We start from the raw sequence: 21,338 nt of genomic DNA, 5'->3' as shown, positions 1-21,338 counted from the left end.
CAGTAGTTGCCACAAGCACTGCTGCCCCACAGCCTCTGGAGGGAGCTGCTGCTCAGTGTGTCACGGCTGTGTCACCGCTCTCCACTCACATAGAGGAATGGACAGCGGTTTCCGCTTCACATTGGGTGCCAAGAACTATTTCGAGAGGTTACAGGCTCCAATTTGCTTCAGTTCCTCCTCGATTCTCCGGCGTAGTGTTCTCTCACGCCCAGGGGACATCAGCTCACATCCTTCAGGGAGAAATCTCCTCCCTGCTAGAGAAGGGAGAGATATGCATTGTGCCTCCCGATCGGTCTCGGACCGGTTTCTACTCCAGCTACTTCCTGGTCCAGAAATGGGGAGGGACCGGTATTCGCCCGATCCTGGATCTGAGGGCCCTGAACCGATACCCCAGAAAGTACAAATTCAAAATGCTCACGCTCTCATCCCTTTTGCGTCTGATTCACCAGAATGACTGGTTCACTTCAATTGACCTGAGGGACGCATACTTTCATATTCCCATGTACCCTCCACACAGGAAATTTCTGAGGTTTGCCTTTCAGGGAGTGTGTTACGAATACACTGTGCTCCCTTTCGGCCTCTCGCTGAGCCCGAATGTGTTTGTCAGGTGTACGGAGGCGACGATCGCCCCTCTGAGAGAGAGAGGGGCATTCGGTTGGCCACGTACTTAGACAACTGACTCCTGCTGGCACGGTTCAGATAGGAGGCAACGTCAAACATGCTGGTTGTGATCCATCACTTGTGTGGTCTGGGTTTCAGAATAAACTGGCAGAAAAGTGTTTTACTCCCCTCCCAGAAAATAACCTTTCTAGGTCTGAATCTGGACTCAGGGGCGTTCACGGCCCGTCTCTCGGCACCACGCGTGAACACGCTCTCGTTCTGCCTGACGCGCTTCCGCCTACATAGTTTGGTGCGGTTTACGTTGTGAAACAGGCTTTTGGGTCTCATGGCGTCGGCTATTTCAGTGGTACCACTCGGCCATCTACACATAAGAGATTTTCAATGCTGGGTGGCTTCTCTAGGACTCTCTCCAGTGCGCCACAGAGCGCACAGGGTGACGGTCTCTGCAACACCATTAAAGTGTACCTAGCAGCTATTTCCGCCCGAGTGTCCAAGACATGCGGCCGGAGGTCAGATGAAACAACAAGAAAGTCGATCATCGAGCTGTGGCCTAAGGTATCCTGGTGCCAAGAGCATATATGGACACCTATATGTCTGAACTTGGTGTTCATTTTGGACAATCCATGACTGGCGCAGAAGTCCAATAACAAAACACCACTCAAATTCAGATCAGGGGGGCTGTTCCTCCCAACCAAAGCTCTGCAGGTGTCACCGTCGTTGCCCACGTGAGCGTTAAAGCCCCCCAGCAGAACGAGGGAGTCACCAGAAGGAGCGCTTTCCAGCAACCCCTCCAAGGTCTCCAAAAAGGGTGGGTAGTCTGAACTGTAGTTTGGTGCATAAGCAAAGACCACAGTCAGAACCCGTCCCCCCACACATAGGCGGAGGGAGGCTACACTCTCATTCACTGGGGTAAACTCCAACGTACAGGCACCAAGATGGGAGCAATTAGTATGCCCACCCCTGCTCGGTGCCTCTCAGTGGGAGCAACTCCAGAGTGGTAGAAAGTCCAACCCCTCTCAAGGAAACTGGTTCCAGAGCCATGCATTGAGGTGAGTCCGACTAGATCTAGTCGAAACCTCTCAACCTCACACACCAACTCAGGCTCCTTCCCCACCAGAGAGGTAACATTCCATGTGCCAAGAGCCAGTTTCTGTAGCCGAGGATCAGACCGCTAAGGTCGCTGCCCTCGAATACCACCCGTCACACATTGCACCCGACCCCTTTGGCCCCTCCCACGAGTGGTGAGCCCATGGGAAGGGGGACCCACGTTTCCTCTTCGGGTTGTGCCGGGCCGGGCTCCATGGGTAAAAGCTCAGCCACCAGGCGCTTGCCAACGTGCCCCACCTCCAGACCTGACCCCAGAGGGGGGCCCCAGTGACCCACGTCCGGGCGAGGGAACACGGTTTCCATTTATATAATTCACCACAAGAGGAATCTCAATGTTCTCATGACAAACCTCTAATATGAGACTGTGCTCTAACCTGTCACATAACAAGCTAAATGAAAGTCAAACATTTCAAATGGACCGTATGACAGCTGCTATCGTTGGCCCTGCCCTGCTTTACCCCTTCATTACAGTTCCTTTATCCATGTCCATCCTGGAGCTCCTCTCTGACTTTCATGCTTACAGGGAGTGCAGAATTATTAGGCAAATGAGTATTTTGTCCACATCAGAATCAGAATCAGCTTTATTGCCAGCGCTCCAGAGACCCAGAGCATAGGAACCTGACTCCGCGAACACAACCTGACCAAGGTTAAACACAAACACATGTAGACAAAAACAGGTACAGGCAGTCACGAGAGCAGCCATAACGGCGCTCATAGAGCAGCCATAACGGCACATCATCCTCTTCATGCATGTTGTCTTACTCCAAGCTGTATAGGCTCGAAAGCCTACTACCAATTAAGCATATTAGGTGATGTGCATCTCTGTAATGAAAAGGGGTGTGGTCAAATGACATCAACACCCTATATCAGGTGTGCATAATTATTAGGCAACTTCCTTTCATTTGGCAAAATGGGTCAAAAGAAGGACTTGACAGGCTCAGAAAAGTCAAAAATAGTGAGATATCTTGCAGAGGGATGCAGCAGTCTTAAAATTGCAAAGCTTCTGAAGCGTGATCATCGAACAATCAAGTGTTTCATTCAAAATAGTCAACAGGGTCACAAGAAGCGTGTGGACAAACCAAGGCGCAAAATAACTGCCCATGAACTGAGAAAAGTCAAGCGTGCAGCTGCCAAGATGCCACTTGCCACCAGTTTGGCCATATTTCAGAGCTGCAACATCACTGGAGTGCCCAAAAGCACAAGGTGTGCAATACTCAGAGACATGGCCAAGGTAAGAAAGACTGAAAGACGACCACCACCGAACAAGACACACAAGCTGTAACGTCAAGACTGGGCCAAGAAATATCTCAAGACTGATTTTTCTAAGGTTTTATGGACTGATGAAATGAGAGTGAGTCTTGATTGGCCAGATGGATGGGCCCGTGGCTGGATTGGTAAAGGGCAGAGAGGTCCAGCCCGACTCAGACGCCAGCAAGGTGGAGGTGGAGTACTGGTTTGGGCTGGTATCATCAAAGATGAGCTTGTGGGGCCTTTTCGAATTGAGGATGGAGTCAAGCTCAACTCCCAGTCCTACTGCCAGTTTCTGGAAGACACCTTCTTCAAGCAGTGGTACAGGAAGAAGTCTGCATCCTTCAAGAAAAACATGATTTTCATGCAGGACAATGCTCCATCACACGCGTCCAAGTACTCCAAAGCGTGGCTGGCAAGAAAGGGTATAAAAGAAGAAAAACTAATGACATGGCCTCCTTGTTCACTTGATCTGAACCCCGTTGAGAACCTGTGGTCCATCATCAAATGTGAGATTTACAAGGAGGGAAAACAGTACACCTCTCTGAACCGTGTCTGGGAGGCTGTGGTTGCTGCTGCACGCAATGTTGATGGTGAACAGATCAAAACACTGACAGAATCCATGGATGGCAGGCTTTTGAGTGTCCTTGCAAAGAAAGGTGGCTATATTGGTCGCTGATTTGTTTTTGTATGTTTTTGAATGTCAGAAATGTATATTTGGGAATGTGGAGATGTTATATTGGTTTCACTGGTAAAAATAAATAATTGAAATGGGTATATATTTGTTTTTTGTTAAATTGCCTAATAATTATGCACAGTAATAGTCACCTGCACACACAGATATCCCTCTAAAATAGCTAAAACTAATAACAAACTAAAAACTACTTCCAAAAACATTCAGCTTTGATATTAGAGTTTTTTGGGTTCATTGAGAACATGGTTGTTGTTCAATAATAAAATTATTCCTCAAAAATACAACTTGCCTAATAATTCTGCACTCCATGTATTTACAGCAGCTGATTATTAAAGTTATAGCAGAGTTCATCCTTAGTAGTGGGTTCAACCACTCATTTAACCCTTCACCACTGAAAGCTGTTTGTTCATTCCAATCCTAAATAATCCTCCAATCGTCTAACTGGAATCCTTAAGGGTCCCGTAACGTCCATCCTGTCAGAACAGGCCTTGGGAGCCCAGGTGTTACTAGAACAGGGTTTCCCTTACATAGGCATAATATAGGCTGAAATCCCACCGCCACGCCTACAACATCCCAAGTTTAATTGATGTTGTTTTTTTTTTTGCGCCGTTTCCCGAAGAAGCAGCGGGAACTACTGTGTTGTTGCTTGCGATCACAGCCGGCAGGTAGCAAGGAGGAGGAGGCAGGGCAGGGTGGTTACAGCTATGAGCGTACGGATAAAGCATTTTTGACGAATACGAGCAAGAAACGAGTGTAAAACTCTTAAATATCTGTAATCGTGCTGAATGAAATCCTCATTGGGTAACTGACTGTCTTCACGCTCTGTGATTGGCCAGTCAGATAGAGCGCCCGCCCCTCCCTACACACAAAACTGCAGCCGGGAGCTCCGTCAGCTCGGCCCAGGCATCAACGCACACACACAGACAGTAAAGCCAGGTGTACACTGTGCGACTTTTTCACTTTTTTGAGCCGATTTTCCACTCGTGCGAGAATCCACAAGATCGGGGCGAGTTTTGCGCTGAGCGTCGTGTAGTGTACGGGGGTTACGAGAGGCGATTAACACCATGTGACCAGCTACCGATCAGCAATCGTGAGCTCGCACGGACTTCTGGAGTGTTTGATATTTATCTCGTTCCTCATGAAGGTTGACCCAAAAAGTACCAGAACCGCTCACGGCGCATTCGCCATCCTGCGTCAACTCCGCTCACCCGCTATTTCCCTAATAACACACGTTGTTCGTTTTTATTTCTACACGTTTTTTTACTCACAATGATTGTCAAGAAAGCGTGTTTGTCGTGTTCATGTCAAATTAAACTGATCACAAAACACAGATTTACTTTCTTTATTTCGTTTCCTCATCCAACCCCCATAAATCCCTGTGTGTCCTCCTGCAGCACTCCTGAAGAACAACAGGCAAAACAAGACAAAAAAGTCTGACGTGTTGAGTAAAAACTGCTATTTTTAACATATTTTTAGGTCCGACGTGTTGCTACCAGACGTACAGTGAGCACATGACTCCTGAGATCTACCCTGCGCTGAAGTCGTACAGTTTGAGCTGAAGCTGTGTTACGAGTGAAAAAGTCGCACAGTGACCACCCAGCTTATTATAATGTTCACTGTAATGCACCTTGATGTTCTTAACAAATAAATTAAATAAAAAATATTGGTCAGTAATGCCAAATATGTAAATTTGTGTTTCAGTCATTTTTATACTGGCTTAAAAATACTTCATTAAGTCTACTAAGCAGGGGTGTAGAACGTTTTAATAAGGCCAGCCCAGTAATGATCTTGGACCAAAATAAAGGGGGCAGAAAGTCAAATAAAGGGGGAAAAAGAAGATGTTTTCCAGACGCCAAGAAAAATTTAATGCCAAATCCACCCTGCAAAGTGTGTCACTGAGAGTTTAAAACAGAAATTATTCTTGTGCAAATATTGGTGTACTCACCTTTAATACTAGTTATTAAAATGCAGCAGACGCTGGATTGGTGCAGTTCAAAGTGGAGTGCATCAAATAAAACAATATTAACATAAAGGTGAGACGTGTCACACACACACACACACCCCCGCCCCCCCCCCCCCCCCCCCCCCCCCGCCAACACCACCTCCACCACAGCTTGAAAAATTCCTAGGGGAAACACTGTAGAACTAATGGTGTCTCCTCACCAGCGTGAGCCTCCAAACTGTGAAGGTTGGTCTCCAAACATGAACTTTAAATTCATGCATTTATCTCCTCTTGTAACACTTTAACATGTTTTAAAAGGCTTGTATCATGATAGCTGATAACTTCCTCCATCTTAATGGCTTAATGACTCCAAAACTGACTTAATCGTTTTCAGTCCTAACAGTACCACGGCTAATCATCAACCTGACCTCAACTATCTCTCACCTAATGTATCCTCTGTAATTTCCAACCTTGGAGTAAAAATGGACCAGGCTCTGAAGATGGATGCCCAGGTCAATAACACAGTTAAATCATGTTTTTACCAACTAAGACGCATCTCGAAACTAAAGCACATCCTGAGTGTCCGTCTTCTGAAATCTGTGGTCCACACTTTCATCACCTCAAGGCTGGATTACTCTAACTCCTGCTTATACGGCATCAGTAAAGCAGCTCTTTCTAGACTTCAGCTGGTCCAGAATTCAGCAGCTAGGTTGCTGACTGGAGCTGACAGAAGACAACACATTTCACCAATTCTGAAATCTCTCCACTGGTTGCCCGTGCAGTTCAGGATAAACTTCAAAATTATGCTTCTGACTTACAAATCCTTGAACCATCAAGCTCCTCCATATCTGTGTGAACTTGTCCATTACTACAACCCGCCGCGTGCTCTCAGGTCCGAAGATAAGCTCCTCCCTAGCTGTTCCAAATGCACGTTTAAAAAGCCGTGGAGAAAGGGCTTTCTCTGTCTGTGCACCGAAGCTGTGGAACACATTACCACTGCTAGTGAGGCAAGCACCAACAGCTAGCATTTTTAAATCACGCTTGAAAACTCACTACTTCAACCTAGCGTATACATCATCATTATGACCATCACTTACATCTGCATTGTTTAAAAATGGAATTCACAATATCGACTTCCGTACTATTGAGGTTCTTTTTTTTTTTTTTTTAATGTTTTTCTAATTTTTTATTCTCCCTGTGTTTCATTGATTTTTAGCTGTTAGTTTTGGGAATTTTGTTGTATTTCCTTTTTATCTTTCAACTGTGTTTGACATGATTGTATAACGCCGGTTTAATTAACTAACATTTTTAGTGTACAGCGCCTTGTTTGGTTGTAATGCCTAGTTGAATGCGCTTTATAAATAAAATTGGAATTGGAATGATAAGTTAAGCTTGGTTTATGCTTGACGCATTCACTTTCCGCGCGGTGATGCGGCTCGCGGCTGGAACGCGCTTCACAACTCGCAGTGTTTATGGTTTGTGCGGCTCGTCTCTGCGGCGAGCCGATATTCTCCCAAACTGCAGGGGGCAGCATGGAGGTCTACAGCATGCATCCAACACTACACCATAGTAGAAGTAGAAATAACTGTTTACAACATGGCATTTCAGCATTTTTAACAGCATCCTCATCTTTTCCGACAGTGTGAGCTATTTCTCTCCAAGAATTATTAACAACATGTTGATCACGGTGATCTCTGAGAGCTGAATCATACAAATGTCTGTATTTACGAACCTCTGCCGTGCCGGTCCGCCATGTTTTTCCGCGTCCGACCGTCCGCGTGGTTAGAAATTTTCCGAGGTGCGCGTTGCGGAAATCTTGGGCCGTGCGGAGACGTGGTGGAGGGGCGTGGTTGTTAAAATGACGCAAAATGACGCAACTTTTCCGCGCGGAGCCGTGCGGACCTCGCGGACGCGTCAAGCATAAACCAACCTTTACACCTCCCAGACCAAAGATAGGTCCAATATAAGATAAAACATTATCGTAGACACTGTAGAAACGTCATTATTTATGAAATATGTTATTTTCCTGAGCCATTACTTCAGCCAAGATATAAGATGCATGGTTTTGATGAAACCATGCTGTCATATGTGTAACACACACACACAGACACACACAATGTTTACACCTGAACAATATCAGGGTGTTTTAACTCACAGAGGCCTGCAGGTCTTCTGTTTTATGAGCAAAGCGCTGAGAATCTGCTTGTTATGAGCGCTAAACATCATTTTGCCACTTCCGTGCGGAGTGGTAGGGAAACACATTTCAAACACTGAACCGAGTCCGGCTACGGAACCGAGCAGGATTCTGATGTCACACCGGTGCGCGAAGGTGCGGGTTCCAACCCACAGGAGAGGAGGGAGAGAGGAGGTAAACAGCGAGTGGATCACAGGGACTGAACTGATGTTTTGGAGTAAATTTGTACACCCACACCTAGGGCTGCAACAACGAATCGATAAATTCGATGAAAATCGATTACTAAAAGCGTTGGCAACAAATTGCGTCATCGATTCGTTGTGTCGCACAACTCTTCCAAAAGCGCCCCCCTTCCCGCCCGCCATTGCGCGCAGACAGATCAGCGCGAGGGAGAGCCGGCAGTTGTTTGGAAGAGGAACATGGCAGAAGCAGCGAGAGTCAAAAAAGTAAAAGCTTTTTAAGTTTGGGAGCATTTTCAGTTAAATCAGGCGAAGACATGCGTTACCTGCAACGTTTAGGTCAGACTTAGCATGGCACGGGATGATGCAGCGTCTTAAACGCAAGCATGTCGGGATCATCAGCGAGGAAGGAGAGAACTCGGTGTCCGGGTAAATTAAAAACTTTTCAAAAATGATTCATCCAAGTCCCGGATTATTACACTGGCTAGACATGCCCTAAGCTCGTAAAAAAAGAGTCTAAAGTCGTGAGCGCGACGCTTATTAGATGAGCGGGGGGACTCGCGCTGCTGCGAACCGGTTCCGCCCAAGGCCGGATTAACTGGGCAATTGCCCAGGGCCCACGAACTCTAGAGGGCCCAGTGCACCAGCAAAATACTGTATCTATAATTTCCCGCTTTATGAGGACTATGGTGACCGTACGTTCCGTTTTCCCCGGACGTGTCCACTTTTCACTCTCTGTCCGGTGCGTCCGGACTGCGGGTTCTTGTATTGATGAAAATGTCCGGCTTTTCATCCAGGAGCAAGGATCGAATTATGGGGGAGCTGTATATCCTACACATCCAGGGGAGCCGGAAAAGAGTTTTCTATATTATATCATTTTTGGACTCTTTTGAGCAGAGAGCGGCACAGCGCATTGTTGCGCAGCGATCCAGGCAGCTGCTTCCAGCGCACGGTCCATTCTCAAAGTGGCACAACCAAAAAACTATAATTAGCACACGATCGTTCATGTCTGCACATGTTCTCTACTTTCTGTCTTATTTGTGCCGGCAGCGCTCTGCTACTGCGGAGCTCATCACCTGTGCTGCAGTGATTTCACCTCACGCAGCATCGAAAACGCGCTCTGCGCTCTGTGGTCAGGAGATCCCTTTGATCTGCTCAGAAGTAACTGATGAGGTGAAAAAGTAAGAATCCAGGCAGCAGTTTTTCTGGAGAATTAAGAGGAGATGCAGGAAGATGAGAGACACAGGACAGGAAATAGTTAAATAAAAACAACAAAACAAAACAAAGTGTTGAAAAGTAAAATGTAGGTAGATTTATCTCCACTACACGTTTTTACCTATAAAACAATAAGTTACACAAATGTAATATTTATAAATTTGATACTATTCAGGTCACCTTCAACACTCAGTCACACATCCAGGGCCGTTTCAAGACATTTTGGAGGCCAAGGCAAAATGCCCCCCCCCCCCCCCCCCCCCCCCCCCCCCCATAACTGGGCTCCCCAGAAGCCTCTGTGTAATTCATACCCTTTCCAGTAGTGTTAGTTATAGTGTTTATAAAAGCCCCTCAGGCATTACTGACATGTTCTAATATTATCAGATGAAAAACTAAATTATCAGACATGCTGTCTCATCTGCTTCTTTTCTAAACTTGCAGAAAGTAACAAAACCATTTGAAAGCCACTGTTTGTGGATTCTCTGAAAGTTTCCATGGAGTGTGTGACAACTTATTTTTTAAGTCATTTTTGGAAATAGTGATCAATTTTGATTAATTCACAGCCTATGTTTAATTACATTTAAAAATCAGTTGTTTGACATCCCCAGTTATAATAAATGTCTACAGATGAGATCAAACAAAACAGATGAGAATTGCCCTTAAGCTGTTTAATTGGACCAAGCATTTTAGGTCACAGATAGATGTAGCTTAGGGTCTCTGTCTATACACCTTATAAGACAATTTAGGTGATGGCATGTTGTTTTTCTGCTATTGAACTGTTTTCTAATAATGTTGTGTTAAATAAAGTGAAGGAAGGAGAGAAATAACGTTTCCCTAGCAGTTTTTAAAAATGTCACCATGTAATCCGATTAATCGTGTCGAGACCCCATCCGATTCATCGATTATCCAAATAATCGTTTGTTGCAGCCCTACCCACACCCCCCACGATGGCGCTCGTGTAGGTGTCTCTTTCTGTTCCGACGCTGCTACACGTAATATTTTTAATGTATTAAGCCTACAATTTATTTTTACTCAGTAACGGATATGATTTAAAATGTAGCGAATTACAATTCTTTTTTAAGAAACCTAAGTAAAAGTAAAAGTACAGATTTTAAAAACGACTTAAAAAGTATAAATACATAAAAAAGCTACTCAATTACAGTAACATGAGTAAATGTAATTCGTTACTTTCCACCTCTGCTTTTATCTTTACGCTAAAGCAGACCCTCAGAGCTGTCGATGGTCCCGGACTGCTGACGTGTGGACCAGCCGTGCTACAGAGGCGTACCACGGTGTGTCCTGTATGAGGCCAGAACAGTCTCAATAAGAATTAAGTCACACAACGTTTTCCACAAATGCACACGTTCATTCGGAAATCCACATTCTGTCTTTCACAAATAAAATTCGGAGGAACACAAATGCACACGCTCATTCGGAAATTCACACTCTTTGACTCATAAATATAATGTGAAAAAATAAGTCACGCAACATTTTCCACAAATGCACACGCTAATTATGAAGTTCACACTCTGTGGTTCACAAATATAATTTGTAAGAACACTTGTAATATAAACTCATAGATCATACGAATTGCTGAATGTGCATTTACGAACAGCTTCTCATTTCTGAACCTTCCTGCATTCGTGAGAGAAATCGGTGTGCTGAATTTTGAGACTCTCCTAACGTCGCAGATCAACAAACGTCACCATTGGCTAATAAATCTGTCAATCAAATACATCACATATGTCAGAGTCAAGGCCCGCGGGCCGCATCTGGCCCGCGGAGCATTTTTATGTGGCCCGCGAGATAAATATCAAAAATATATTAAAACTGGCCCGCTGGCCGATTTTACCGCAAAGACTACAACTCCCATGATGCTTTGCGGCGCCAGCGCGGAGCAGACGCGCCCCCTCCTTTGTGTTTTTTCAGCGCCGAGACAGTCAGGGGTAGTTGGGTGTCTGCAGCTCCGCTGTCTCGGACGAACTACACTCCTTTCACTCAGCGCCGAGTTCACTCAGCTGTTTTCTGACGTTGAAGCCCAGAAACGGAGATTCTAGCCGCTCAGTAACATGTTCATGACTTAAAGAGAAAGTTTTCAAACTAACGTCCAGACAGAGCTGATATAACTCCAGCGAGCAGCGACACGCTCAAACCAGCACGGCTCTGTGGCTGCTGTGGTTGTGTTTCCTCCCCGACACACAACAACGTGGTCAAGCTGCTCAGACATGTTCATCAGCACAAACCTGTGTGAGCAGCTGTTGTCATCTAATGTTGTCATTATTATGATGAAGATGAACAAAACAACAGGAGTCTCCTCCTCAGCTCAGATCAACCCCATGATGCAGGTATCTGGCTGGAACAGGTGAGCATCACAGTAAACCAGTGGAGCAAACTGAGCTTTAAATATGTTGGTTTTATGCTCTTTTTCTGCTCCAAAACATGAAAGTTAACAGGTGAGATGTTGCATTTTCATTTAAGATAAAATGATATTTTTATTTTGTTGTTGGCCCGTGAGAAAAGATTTAACCTACAGTGAACAGGAAGTGGAAAGGCTGCAGATAGATGAATAGAATAGAAAATCCCTTTATTTACTTGTCCATTACTACAACCCGCCGCGTGCTCTCAGGTCTGAAGATAAGCTCCTCCTAGCTGTTCCCAATGCACGTTTAAAAAGCTGTGGAGAGGGCTTTCTCTGTCTGTGCACCGAAGCTGTGGAACGCATTACCACTGCTAGTGAGGCTAGCACCAACAGCTAGCATTTTTAAATCACGCCTGAAAACTCACTACTTCAACCTAGCTTATACAACATAATTATGAACCTCACTGACATCTGCACTGTTTATAAACTGACTCCACAATTATCGACTTCCGTATTATTGATGTTCTTTGTAAAATGTTTTTTCCTATTTTTACTTCACCCTGTGTCTTAATGATTTTTAGCTGTTATTTTTGGGAATTTTGTTGTATTTCCTTTTTATCTTTTATCTGTGTTCGACATGTTTATATAACGCCTGTTTAATTAACCAACATTTTTAGTGTACAGCGCCTTGTTTGGTTGTAATGCCTTGTGAATGCGCTTTATAAATAAAATTGGATTGGATTGGATTATTGTTCCTCAGTGGGGAAAGCTAGACGTCACAGCAGCGATGACACGTATTACAGGAGAAAAAAGGAGAATAAAAAATAAGAAAAATGAATAAACAAGAAAACATAAATCCTGAATAGATTTTAAAAATGCTGAATATACCACAAGTAATGAATACCACTGATGTGTTTTATTTGTAACTGACTTGCTCGTGTGTAATTAGGTTATTCCACATTCAGTGTTAATGCAGAAATAAGTTTGTTTCCAAATTTAAAGGTTCAAAATTGCATACATGTTGATAAAGAAAACGTGCAAATTTGCCGTCACTTTTTCAAAAAATATTAAGTTTGGCCCTCGACTCCGTCCCAGAGTTTCATTTCGGCCCCGTGTGAGTTTGAGTTTGACACCCCTGAAATATATGATTCTGCCAGGGCTGTTCGCTTTCAGCCAATCATATGGCTCCTTATGTTACGAGACAGATCTGCTGTGCGCATGTGCATTGCAGTTCACACGGCAGAGCGGGATGGACCGGTCACAATCTGTGAGTAATAGTTTTATCTTATTCCCTCGTTGTAATTGATGCAATGTTATAGAATTATGAGTAGAAGCGTTCTTCATGGTCAAGTAAAATGTTTTACATTAAATTCAGTCCAGACGTTACGTGAAGTCTGGTCCATTCTTCATCTAGTTTAACATGAAGCTAAACTCAAGTGAACATTTGTTTAGTTAGCGTGTCTAGGTACCAAATTTTAGGCCACGGTTGTCAGACTCAAGCCCTTGGTCTATTTTTATTTGCCCCGCAAAATCAAATATCACATATATAATATTAAAACTGGCCTGCCGGGCGATTTTAAAATAAGACTACTAATCCCATAGTGCTTTGCGGCGTTAGCGCGCGAGACGAAGCAAGCCCTCTTTACGATCATTAGCATCCATGCTAGTAGAATCAGTGTGTGCAGTGTTACCCTCAGTCTTAAACAACTGAAGATACTCCTCTAAGCGCCCAATTTACTCAGCGAGTTTCCGACTTGAACGCCTAGAAAGAAGGTATCTGGCTGGAACAGGTGACCATCAGAGTGGAGCGAACTGAGCTTGAAATATTTAATTGTCATGCACTTTTTCTGCTCCAAAGCATGAACGTTAATAACTGAGATATTTTCATAGAAGATAATTGCAATTTTTGGTTTTCACAGATCTTAACTTATTTAATTATCTAACATGTTATTGTATGGCTGTTGTACCTTTCATTTGGTAATTGATTGTTTTGGCCCCTATAAAAATGTGTCATATGAGAGTGTTTGTGCTTGAATTACATAGATCATGTACCTGAAGGTAGCTGACAACAACCGGGCAGACACCCACTTTGCCTTCTTCAGTGAAGCTGTGAATGAGCATGGCTTTCCTCTGAGGTATTCATGTTATTCCCAACTTTACCCTCTGTTACCCTGTTACAAATCTGCTTTTGCCTAAAGTGTGTTATTGACCAAAGATAACATGCCATTTGAGGTCATATAGTGAAATCTAGGGGGGGGGGGGACATTTCCCTCTTTCAAAAAAAATTCCCCAGCAGAGGGTTAATAATGCCACATTGCTTATTCACTTAGTAGCAAAGTACATAAGGACATTTCTGTGAGACTGAAATTGATGTAGATTGTTATAGATGTGCATTAAAAATGTTTGAAGCAAGATTCTAATGTTTTTTTTCATGGTGAGAGGAGATCATGGCGGAGAAAATGGAGGTGTTGCAGAATTAATGTTCTCAGTTCGTGGAACTGACACCAACAGCTTTATTGCAGGAAAAAGTGTACACAATCAACGGTGAGTTTAACCTAATTTGGAAGCTTTGTGTCTGTGCGCGCGTGCCTGTGCCTGTTGACCTGCCCAGGGTGCACCCTTGTCTCACAGTGTGACTGCTGGAGATAGGCACCAGTCCCCCTGCGACCATTCAAAAGATAACTCAAGTTGAAAATGGATGTATGGACATGTAAATGTGTGTGTATATAATAATTTTCTTTTATTTAATCCCCCTCCAAATCCAGGATCGAGCGCCTCTGGCGTGATGTCTTCATGAGTGTTACTGGTCTATATTACAACATCCTGCACTCTCTGGAAGACCAAGACTTGCTCGACATCAGTAACATCCTTCACCTGTTTTGTTGCCATTATATTTTCTTGTCTCACATCCAGGCCAGCCTGGATGTCTTTAGAGATGCGTGGGACAACCATCCAATCAGGACAGAGGAAAACATGACACCAAATCAGCTGTGGCATCTGGGCCAGACTCTGAATCCTGTTTCTGATCCAGGGGCAAATGTATGTTCTGTTAAAATGACTGATCACATGTCAAGTTGATCCTTAACTAAAAATCAAATGTTCAACACTTTGATAATCTACCTCTGCACTATGCTTCTTGGATTCAAGACAAAATGGCTATTGAAATTACAGTTCTGTTTGTGTGCACCTCTACTGAAGTGGACACTGTCAACTATAATGTCATGACATTACAAAGTCATGACACATCTGCAAGTTCAAAATGCAAGGCATTAGACCTTCCAGATGTGATATTCTCACTGCTATTTTAACATAAAAGTAGCCCATTAATTAAAAAAATAATAATTTATGAAATAATGGAGATGCTAGGTTCTGCCTGACATCATTGATGTTAAGTAATTGTTAAAAGGTCATGATAGGGCTTTATTAAATGTGTTTTCTTGAGATTCATTATGCACAATGCTCATACACACTTTCTTTTTCCAGGGTATACCGATACCAGAGATTGAATGGGAGGAGAACGGATACATGACTGAACCTCATCCTGGGATCAATGTCCCTGTACTGTACTCTTTCAGATCTTGAAATGTTGGAACTGCAGGACAACATTAATCCGTTGCAACATTCAGACTCTTTTGGAGTGGACATATATCTTCACACTGTCCAGTATGTTGAGAACTTACTTGAGGTTAGATGATTACATGTGTGAAGAAGGAAGGAGAGAGAAGGTAGGGAGTTAGGAAGAAAGAAAATAATTAATGAGACAGGAAGGAAGAAAGTTAAAAAGTGAAGGAGTGGTCCCTTTTAAGGTTAATGTACTGTATATTGTTATTCAAGGGATTTGCCGTCGTAAATATGAAATGCTAAAGGACAGACCCCAAAATAGATGTCTAAATTCATTTATAGTTGTGTATTCCCTTAAAGGCTTTATCAGCCTGATTTATTTTAGACCAGGAATGTATTTGAAAAGGCTGCTGTTCACTTAATCTATGCTACAATTCTTCAAAATGTAAATGTGCTATCATTGCTAGTGTTGGTTTAGTAACATACATCTTCCTGTGTATCCAGCTCTAATAAAAACATTTAAAGGTGAAACACCTACTTCTTATCAGGAGATCCATTTCTTTTTACAAGTTATTGTTTGAATTTTGTCTCGTTTCATAACTTTTGCTCAACATTTAAGGGGAACTGTTACCCTGCGATCATCTTTAGGGCTGCAACAACGAATCGATAAATTCGATGAAAATCGATTACTAAAAGCGTTGGCAACGAATTGCGTCATCGATTCGTTGTGTCGCACAACTCTTCCAAAAGCGCCCCCCCCCCCCCCCCCTTCCCGCCCGCCGTTGAGCGCAGACCAGAGCAAGTCAGATCAGCGCGAGGGAGAGCCGGCAGATCAGCGCGAGGGAGAGCCGGCAGATCAGCGCGAGGGAGAGCCGCAGATCAGCGTGAGGGAGAGCCGGTACCGGCAGATCAGCGCGAGGGAGAGCCGGCAGATCAGCACGAGGGAGAGCCGCAGATCAGCGTGAGGGAGAGCCGGTACAGGCATATCAGCGCGAGGGAGAGCCGGCAGACTTGCGCTGCTGCGAACCGGTTCCGCATTGTCGCGCAGCGATCCAGGCAGCTGCTTCCAGCGCACGGTCCATTCTCAAAGTGGCGCAACCAAAAAACTATAATTAGCACACGATCGTTCATGTCCGCACATGTTCTCTATTTTCTGTCTTATTTGTGCCTGAAGCTCGCTACTGCGGAGCTCATCACCTGTGCTGTGGTGATGTCACCTCACGCAGCATCGAAAACGCGCTCTGCGCTTTGCGGTCAGGAGATGATCTGCTCAAAAGTAACTGATGAGGTGAAAAGGTAAGAATCCAGGTGACAGATTTTCTGGAGAATTATGAGGAGATGCAGGAAGATGAGAGACAGACAGGACAGGAAAATAGTTAAATAAAAACAAGAAAACAAAACAAAGTGTTGAAAAGTCAAATGTAGGTAGATTTATCTCCACGACACGTTTTTACCAGTAAAAAACAATAAGTTATACACATGTCATATTTATACATCTGATACAATTCAGATCACCTTCAAAACTCAGTCACACACCCAGGGCCGTTTCAAGACATTTTGGGGGCCAAGGCAAAATGCCCCCCCCCCCCCCCCCCCCCCCCCATAACTGGGCTCCCCAGAAGCCTCTGTGTAATTCATGCCCTCTCCAGTAGTGTTAGTTATATGGTGTTTATAAAAGCCCCTCAGACATTACTGACATGTTCTAATATTATCAGATGAAAAACTAAATTATCAGACATGCTGTCTCATCTGCTTCTTTTAAAAACTTGCAAAAAGTAACAAAACCATTTGAAAGCCACTATTTGTGGATTCTCTGAAAGTTTCCAGTGTGACAACTTATGTTTTCATTGATCCTATCGTCTAATCTCACAGCTGAAACAAGCATCCTTAATCATCTGTGCACAGGAAGCTTACCGATGCTGTAGTAAAACAAAAGGTATAATAATTTATTATTAATAAAACCTTGTTGCAGCACTAAAGCAGAAAAATTTGATTTTGCATTAAATATGCAAAATATTTACATATGAATAGTTTTAGAGCCCTTTAATTGGCAGAATCTGATATTAATTTAGTTCTTACAAAAAATGGGTCCCAACATGGTTTGTGTGGCGTTGCCATAGTGTGACGTCATAGGCACAGATCCCCTGTCCTCTTGTTTGGAAATGGAAATATGGTCACCCTACATTAAACAAACTGTCCACCCAGGCTTTTGCACTGCACAGAGACGCTTCGCTGCCTACGACTGAATGTCAGTTGAGAGTCAGTCTCATGCAGACTGACCAATGAAGAGAGGGCCTCAAGTTAAGACCCTCTCCTCATTGGTCAGTCCACACGAGGTGGGTCAAAGGTTACTCTGGGCGGGTTACGTGTTGTCAGGCATTCAAGTATTGAGTATATTTACTGCATATTACAGTAAAATATTCTGTATGTGACCATATTATGGTGATCCTTGGGTCGTGATGATGGAGCCCTTGAATATTGTTGCCCAGGGTACAACAAAGTGTTAATCTGGCCCTGGTTCCGCCGTCACATTCCCGCAGAAACTGGTTGATCACACCGGGGCCAGACTACTAGCATGTGGTTTTACAACCACAATGTCCTCAGAAGCAAAAACGCTTTTAAAAGGGAGGGAGGAGTCCTAACTGTTGCTGCAGGCGTGTTGTGTGAGAGTGCAGTTATATACTGGTTAATATATTTTTGGGTTCAGTTGCTTTCATGTGGCCTAATGTGAGTCTATTTGGGATCATTGGAATGATCAGCAGCATTTCTTGATGTGACTTTATTGCAGTTGCCCAGGGCATCATCGCAAGGAGGATGGCATTCATTTACTTTTGTTTTATTTGGTATTTTTTCAGTCAGTTTTGGAAATAGTGATCAATTTTGATTAATTCACAGCCTATGTTTAATTACATTTAAAATAAATGTGAACAGATGAGATCAAACAAAACAGATGAGAATTGCCCTTAAGCTGTTTAACTTGGACCAAGCATTTTAGGTCACAGATAGATGTAGCTTAGGGTCTCTGTCTATACACCTTATAAGACAATTTAGGTGATGGCATGTTGTTTTTCTGCTATTGAACTGTTTTCTAATAATGTTGTGTTAAATAAAGTGAAGGAAGGAGAGAAATAACGTTTCCCTAGCAGTTTTTAAAAATTTCCCCATGTAATCCGATTAATCGATTAATCGTGTCGAGACCCCATCCGATTAATCGATTATCCAAATAATCGTTTGTTGCAGCCCTATCTGTGAGTTTATATTACAAGTGTTATTACAAATTATATTTGTGAACCACAGAGTGTGAACTTCAGAATTAGCGTGTGCATTTGTGGAAAATGTTGCGTGACTTATTTTTTCACATTATATTTATGAGTCAAAGAGTGTGAATTTCCGAATGAGCGTGTGCATTTGTGTTCCTCCAAATTATATTTGTGTAACACAGAATGTGGATTTCCGAATGAACGTGTGCATTTGTGGAAAACGTTGTGTGACTTAATTCTTATTGAGACTGTTCTGGCCTCATAGTCCTGCTATTCCCTGAGTGAAGGTTGGAAGATGAAGCGCTTCAACCTCGCCACCATGCCTCGGGTGAACACAAGTCATGTTTGGTTTTAGGTGTCTACCTCCACCTGACTGTAGCTTTTGTATTAACAGGTTACAAAGTTAAAGTTGTTGCTAAGCTATCATCTTGTGTTCATTATCAGATGGCACATAGCTGATCACACTTCAGACTAGAAGCTAATGATGGTATACTAGAGCATCCTGGTGCAATAAGCTAAACCTTTATGCATGACACGATTAGTCAAATACTAATATAGTGGTTTGTGGCAGCGCTACTGCACGTGTGCACGAGGAGCAACGGACTGACCAATCGTTAACCTTTCTCAGCCGGGCCGGTAGAAAGGTACAGCTGCACAGCTGGAGACGGGTGAGTTACACCTGCTCTAGGTTTATGCTTCAAGTAGAGACGGAGCAGATGCCGGGTCTGCAGCCATCAGGCACTTCGGGTCTGCATTCATTTGGCAAATAAATATGGAGAGCACTATTGTTCATGCTCTCCAGATGCTTCTTCAAAGCCGACACGGTTTGTATTTTCTACTTTCCGTCTTTTATCCGTGTCTGACGCGCTGCGCCTCAGTGGAGCTTATAACCTGTACTCCGGTGATTTCACCTCTCTGCCGTGGCTGCGGCACGCTGCGATGTACGATTTGATCGTGTTGAGCTGCTTAGTTCAAAAGCAGCTCATGAGGTGAAAAAGTCAGAAAGCCTGGAAGCACTTTTTCTAGAAGTGGTGCTTGAAAAGGAAAAGGTGGTTAGATTCACCCCACTACTCCTGTTTAAAGGAACAACCTAAGCATGCATTGTTTATATGGGAAGCAATTCAGGTGTCCATCAAAGCTCAGTCCCACACCCAGGACCACAGACTAGAACCAGGAAATGAACCCTGAAGTTGACTGGCAGCCAGTGAAGCTGGAGGAGAAGCGGGGTGATGTGGGCGTGTTTGGAGGACTTGGTCAGAAGCCGAGCACAGGCGTTCTGAACCACCTGTAGACGGTTCAGGGAGGTTCTGCTCAGACACGTGAAAAGAGAGTTACAGTAGTCTAAGCGTGAGGAGATGAAGGTGTGGAGAACTGTCTCAGGTAAGTAATAATAATAATTGCTCCAACAGGTCGGTGACATATGTAGACCACAGAGCTCAATGTTGATTATCCCATTCCTGTTAGTCATCATCATCATCAGTCACCTGCTAACAAACCCCAGATTGTTTATTCTAGCTGTCAAATTCTGTTCATGACAGTCAATTTAATGATCTAATTACAAATAATTAAAATTATTTACAACAACAAGAATCCTTTTTCTGCTCCTCTTCACTGGCCCAGCATTTGTTTACTTGTTTGTATTTCCTTCTGGAACAAACAAATAGATGTGTGTGTGTGTGTGTGTGTGTGTGTGTGTGTGTGTGTGTGTGTGTGTGTGTGTGTGTGTGTGTGTGTGTGTGTGTGTGTGTGTCTGAGAATAATCATGGTGGGTAAATTGTTCTCCAGCAAGGCCTGCGCTCTTCCGGCTGCTGTCAGACTCGGACTACTGCGCGTCATTTAATCTGACGGGATTACTTTTTCCCAGCAGCGGAGTAGATGTTGGTTCCTCTAAGCTCGAGACGCGACACAAGTTTTTACTCACCGATAAAAGCGACCAGAACCAGGACCTGACGCCACGCGCCCGCGGACACCAGCCCGCTCATGGTCGGGCAGAGAAGCGATTCCGGAGGAAAGAAGGTGGAAACGTGTCCCGGTTGTATCAAAGACCCGGTAGAATCCCGTCCATCGCTTTATTTAGTGTTGGGAAAGTTTCACAGTTCGGCCCGCTGTCGCTACCTGTCAGACAGGTGTACCCGGAAGTGCTGCTCCAGGCTCTGCTCGGGAAAGGTCCCAACTCCAAAGTAATCCACACTTCAGTAAAGTTAGCGAGGTAGTCACAGATTCGACATTAGCGGCTCAGTAACTTTCGAACAGAATAATCTTTAGAAACATAAAATACTTCTTTGGAGTCGTGTCAAAGTAGTGAACGAGATACAACTTTGTTTTAACCCTTACCCAACGTTTAAATTTTCTAACGTTAACGTCATTTGAGCACAAAAAATGCACTTACAAAGCTTCCCATAGAATTGTTATATAATATTTCATCAGTCCCAATTTTTTTTACATGATTCATCCTTGGCTTCAGCCCTAACAAAATATAATAAAATATGTGTGTGTGTTTCTCAGGTTTAACCCCTTTATTGCCAGGTTTATTATCTTTTTTTATTTTTATTTTTTGGCAGGTTTATTATCAAAACCAGAAGTTTGAAAACTGTGCATAAAATGAAAAAATCAAATCATTTTTTGTGTGTTATGTCCAGATGACCTTTTTTGTGGGTAAGTTGTCACAGCCTTGGAGTGTCACAAACAGGCATAAAAATATTTTTGCTCATTTTGTAGTTTTTGTGTGATGTCATATTTTCTAAAATACGCACGTTAAAGTCCTTTGAGCACAAAAAATGCACTTACAAAGATGGCCAGTTGAACACTTTATTAAAGCACATGAACAAAGAAAAAGTGTGTGTGTGAGAGAGAGAGAGAGAGAGAGAGAGAGAGAGAGAGAGAGAGAGAGAGAGAGAGAGAGAGAGAGAGAGAGAGAGAGAGAGAGAGAGAGAGAGAGAAACAGAGGGGAGTGAGCTA

At 43.6% G+C, this 21,338-nt stretch overlaps 1 protein-coding gene across 1 annotated transcript in view; it reads right to left on the bottom strand.

Annotated features, from left to right (window-relative positions):
* Window positions 1-20,805, bottom strand: part of mpzl3 (myelin protein zero-like 3) — a 65,514-nt gene extending 44,709 nt beyond the window's left edge. Inside the window, exon 1 of the mRNA XM_070543814.1 lies at window positions 20,302-20,805. Within this exon, the coding sequence (XP_070399915.1) occupies window positions 20,302-20,362 (61 nt within the window). The 5' untranslated portion in view covers window positions 20,363-20,805. The remainder of the gene's footprint in view (window positions 1-20,301) is intronic.
* Window positions 20,806-21,338: the final 533 nt, after the last annotated feature.

Source organism: Nothobranchius furzeri, chromosome 13 (genome assembly GCF_043380555.1).
Source record: "Nothobranchius furzeri strain GRZ-AD chromosome 13, NfurGRZ-RIMD1, whole genome shotgun sequence".
Taxonomy (NCBI): domain Eukaryota; kingdom Metazoa; phylum Chordata; class Actinopteri; order Cyprinodontiformes; family Nothobranchiidae; genus Nothobranchius; species Nothobranchius furzeri.
The sequence above is the reverse complement of the archived record's forward strand: the minus strand, read 5'-3'. Positions and strand labels throughout refer to the sequence as shown.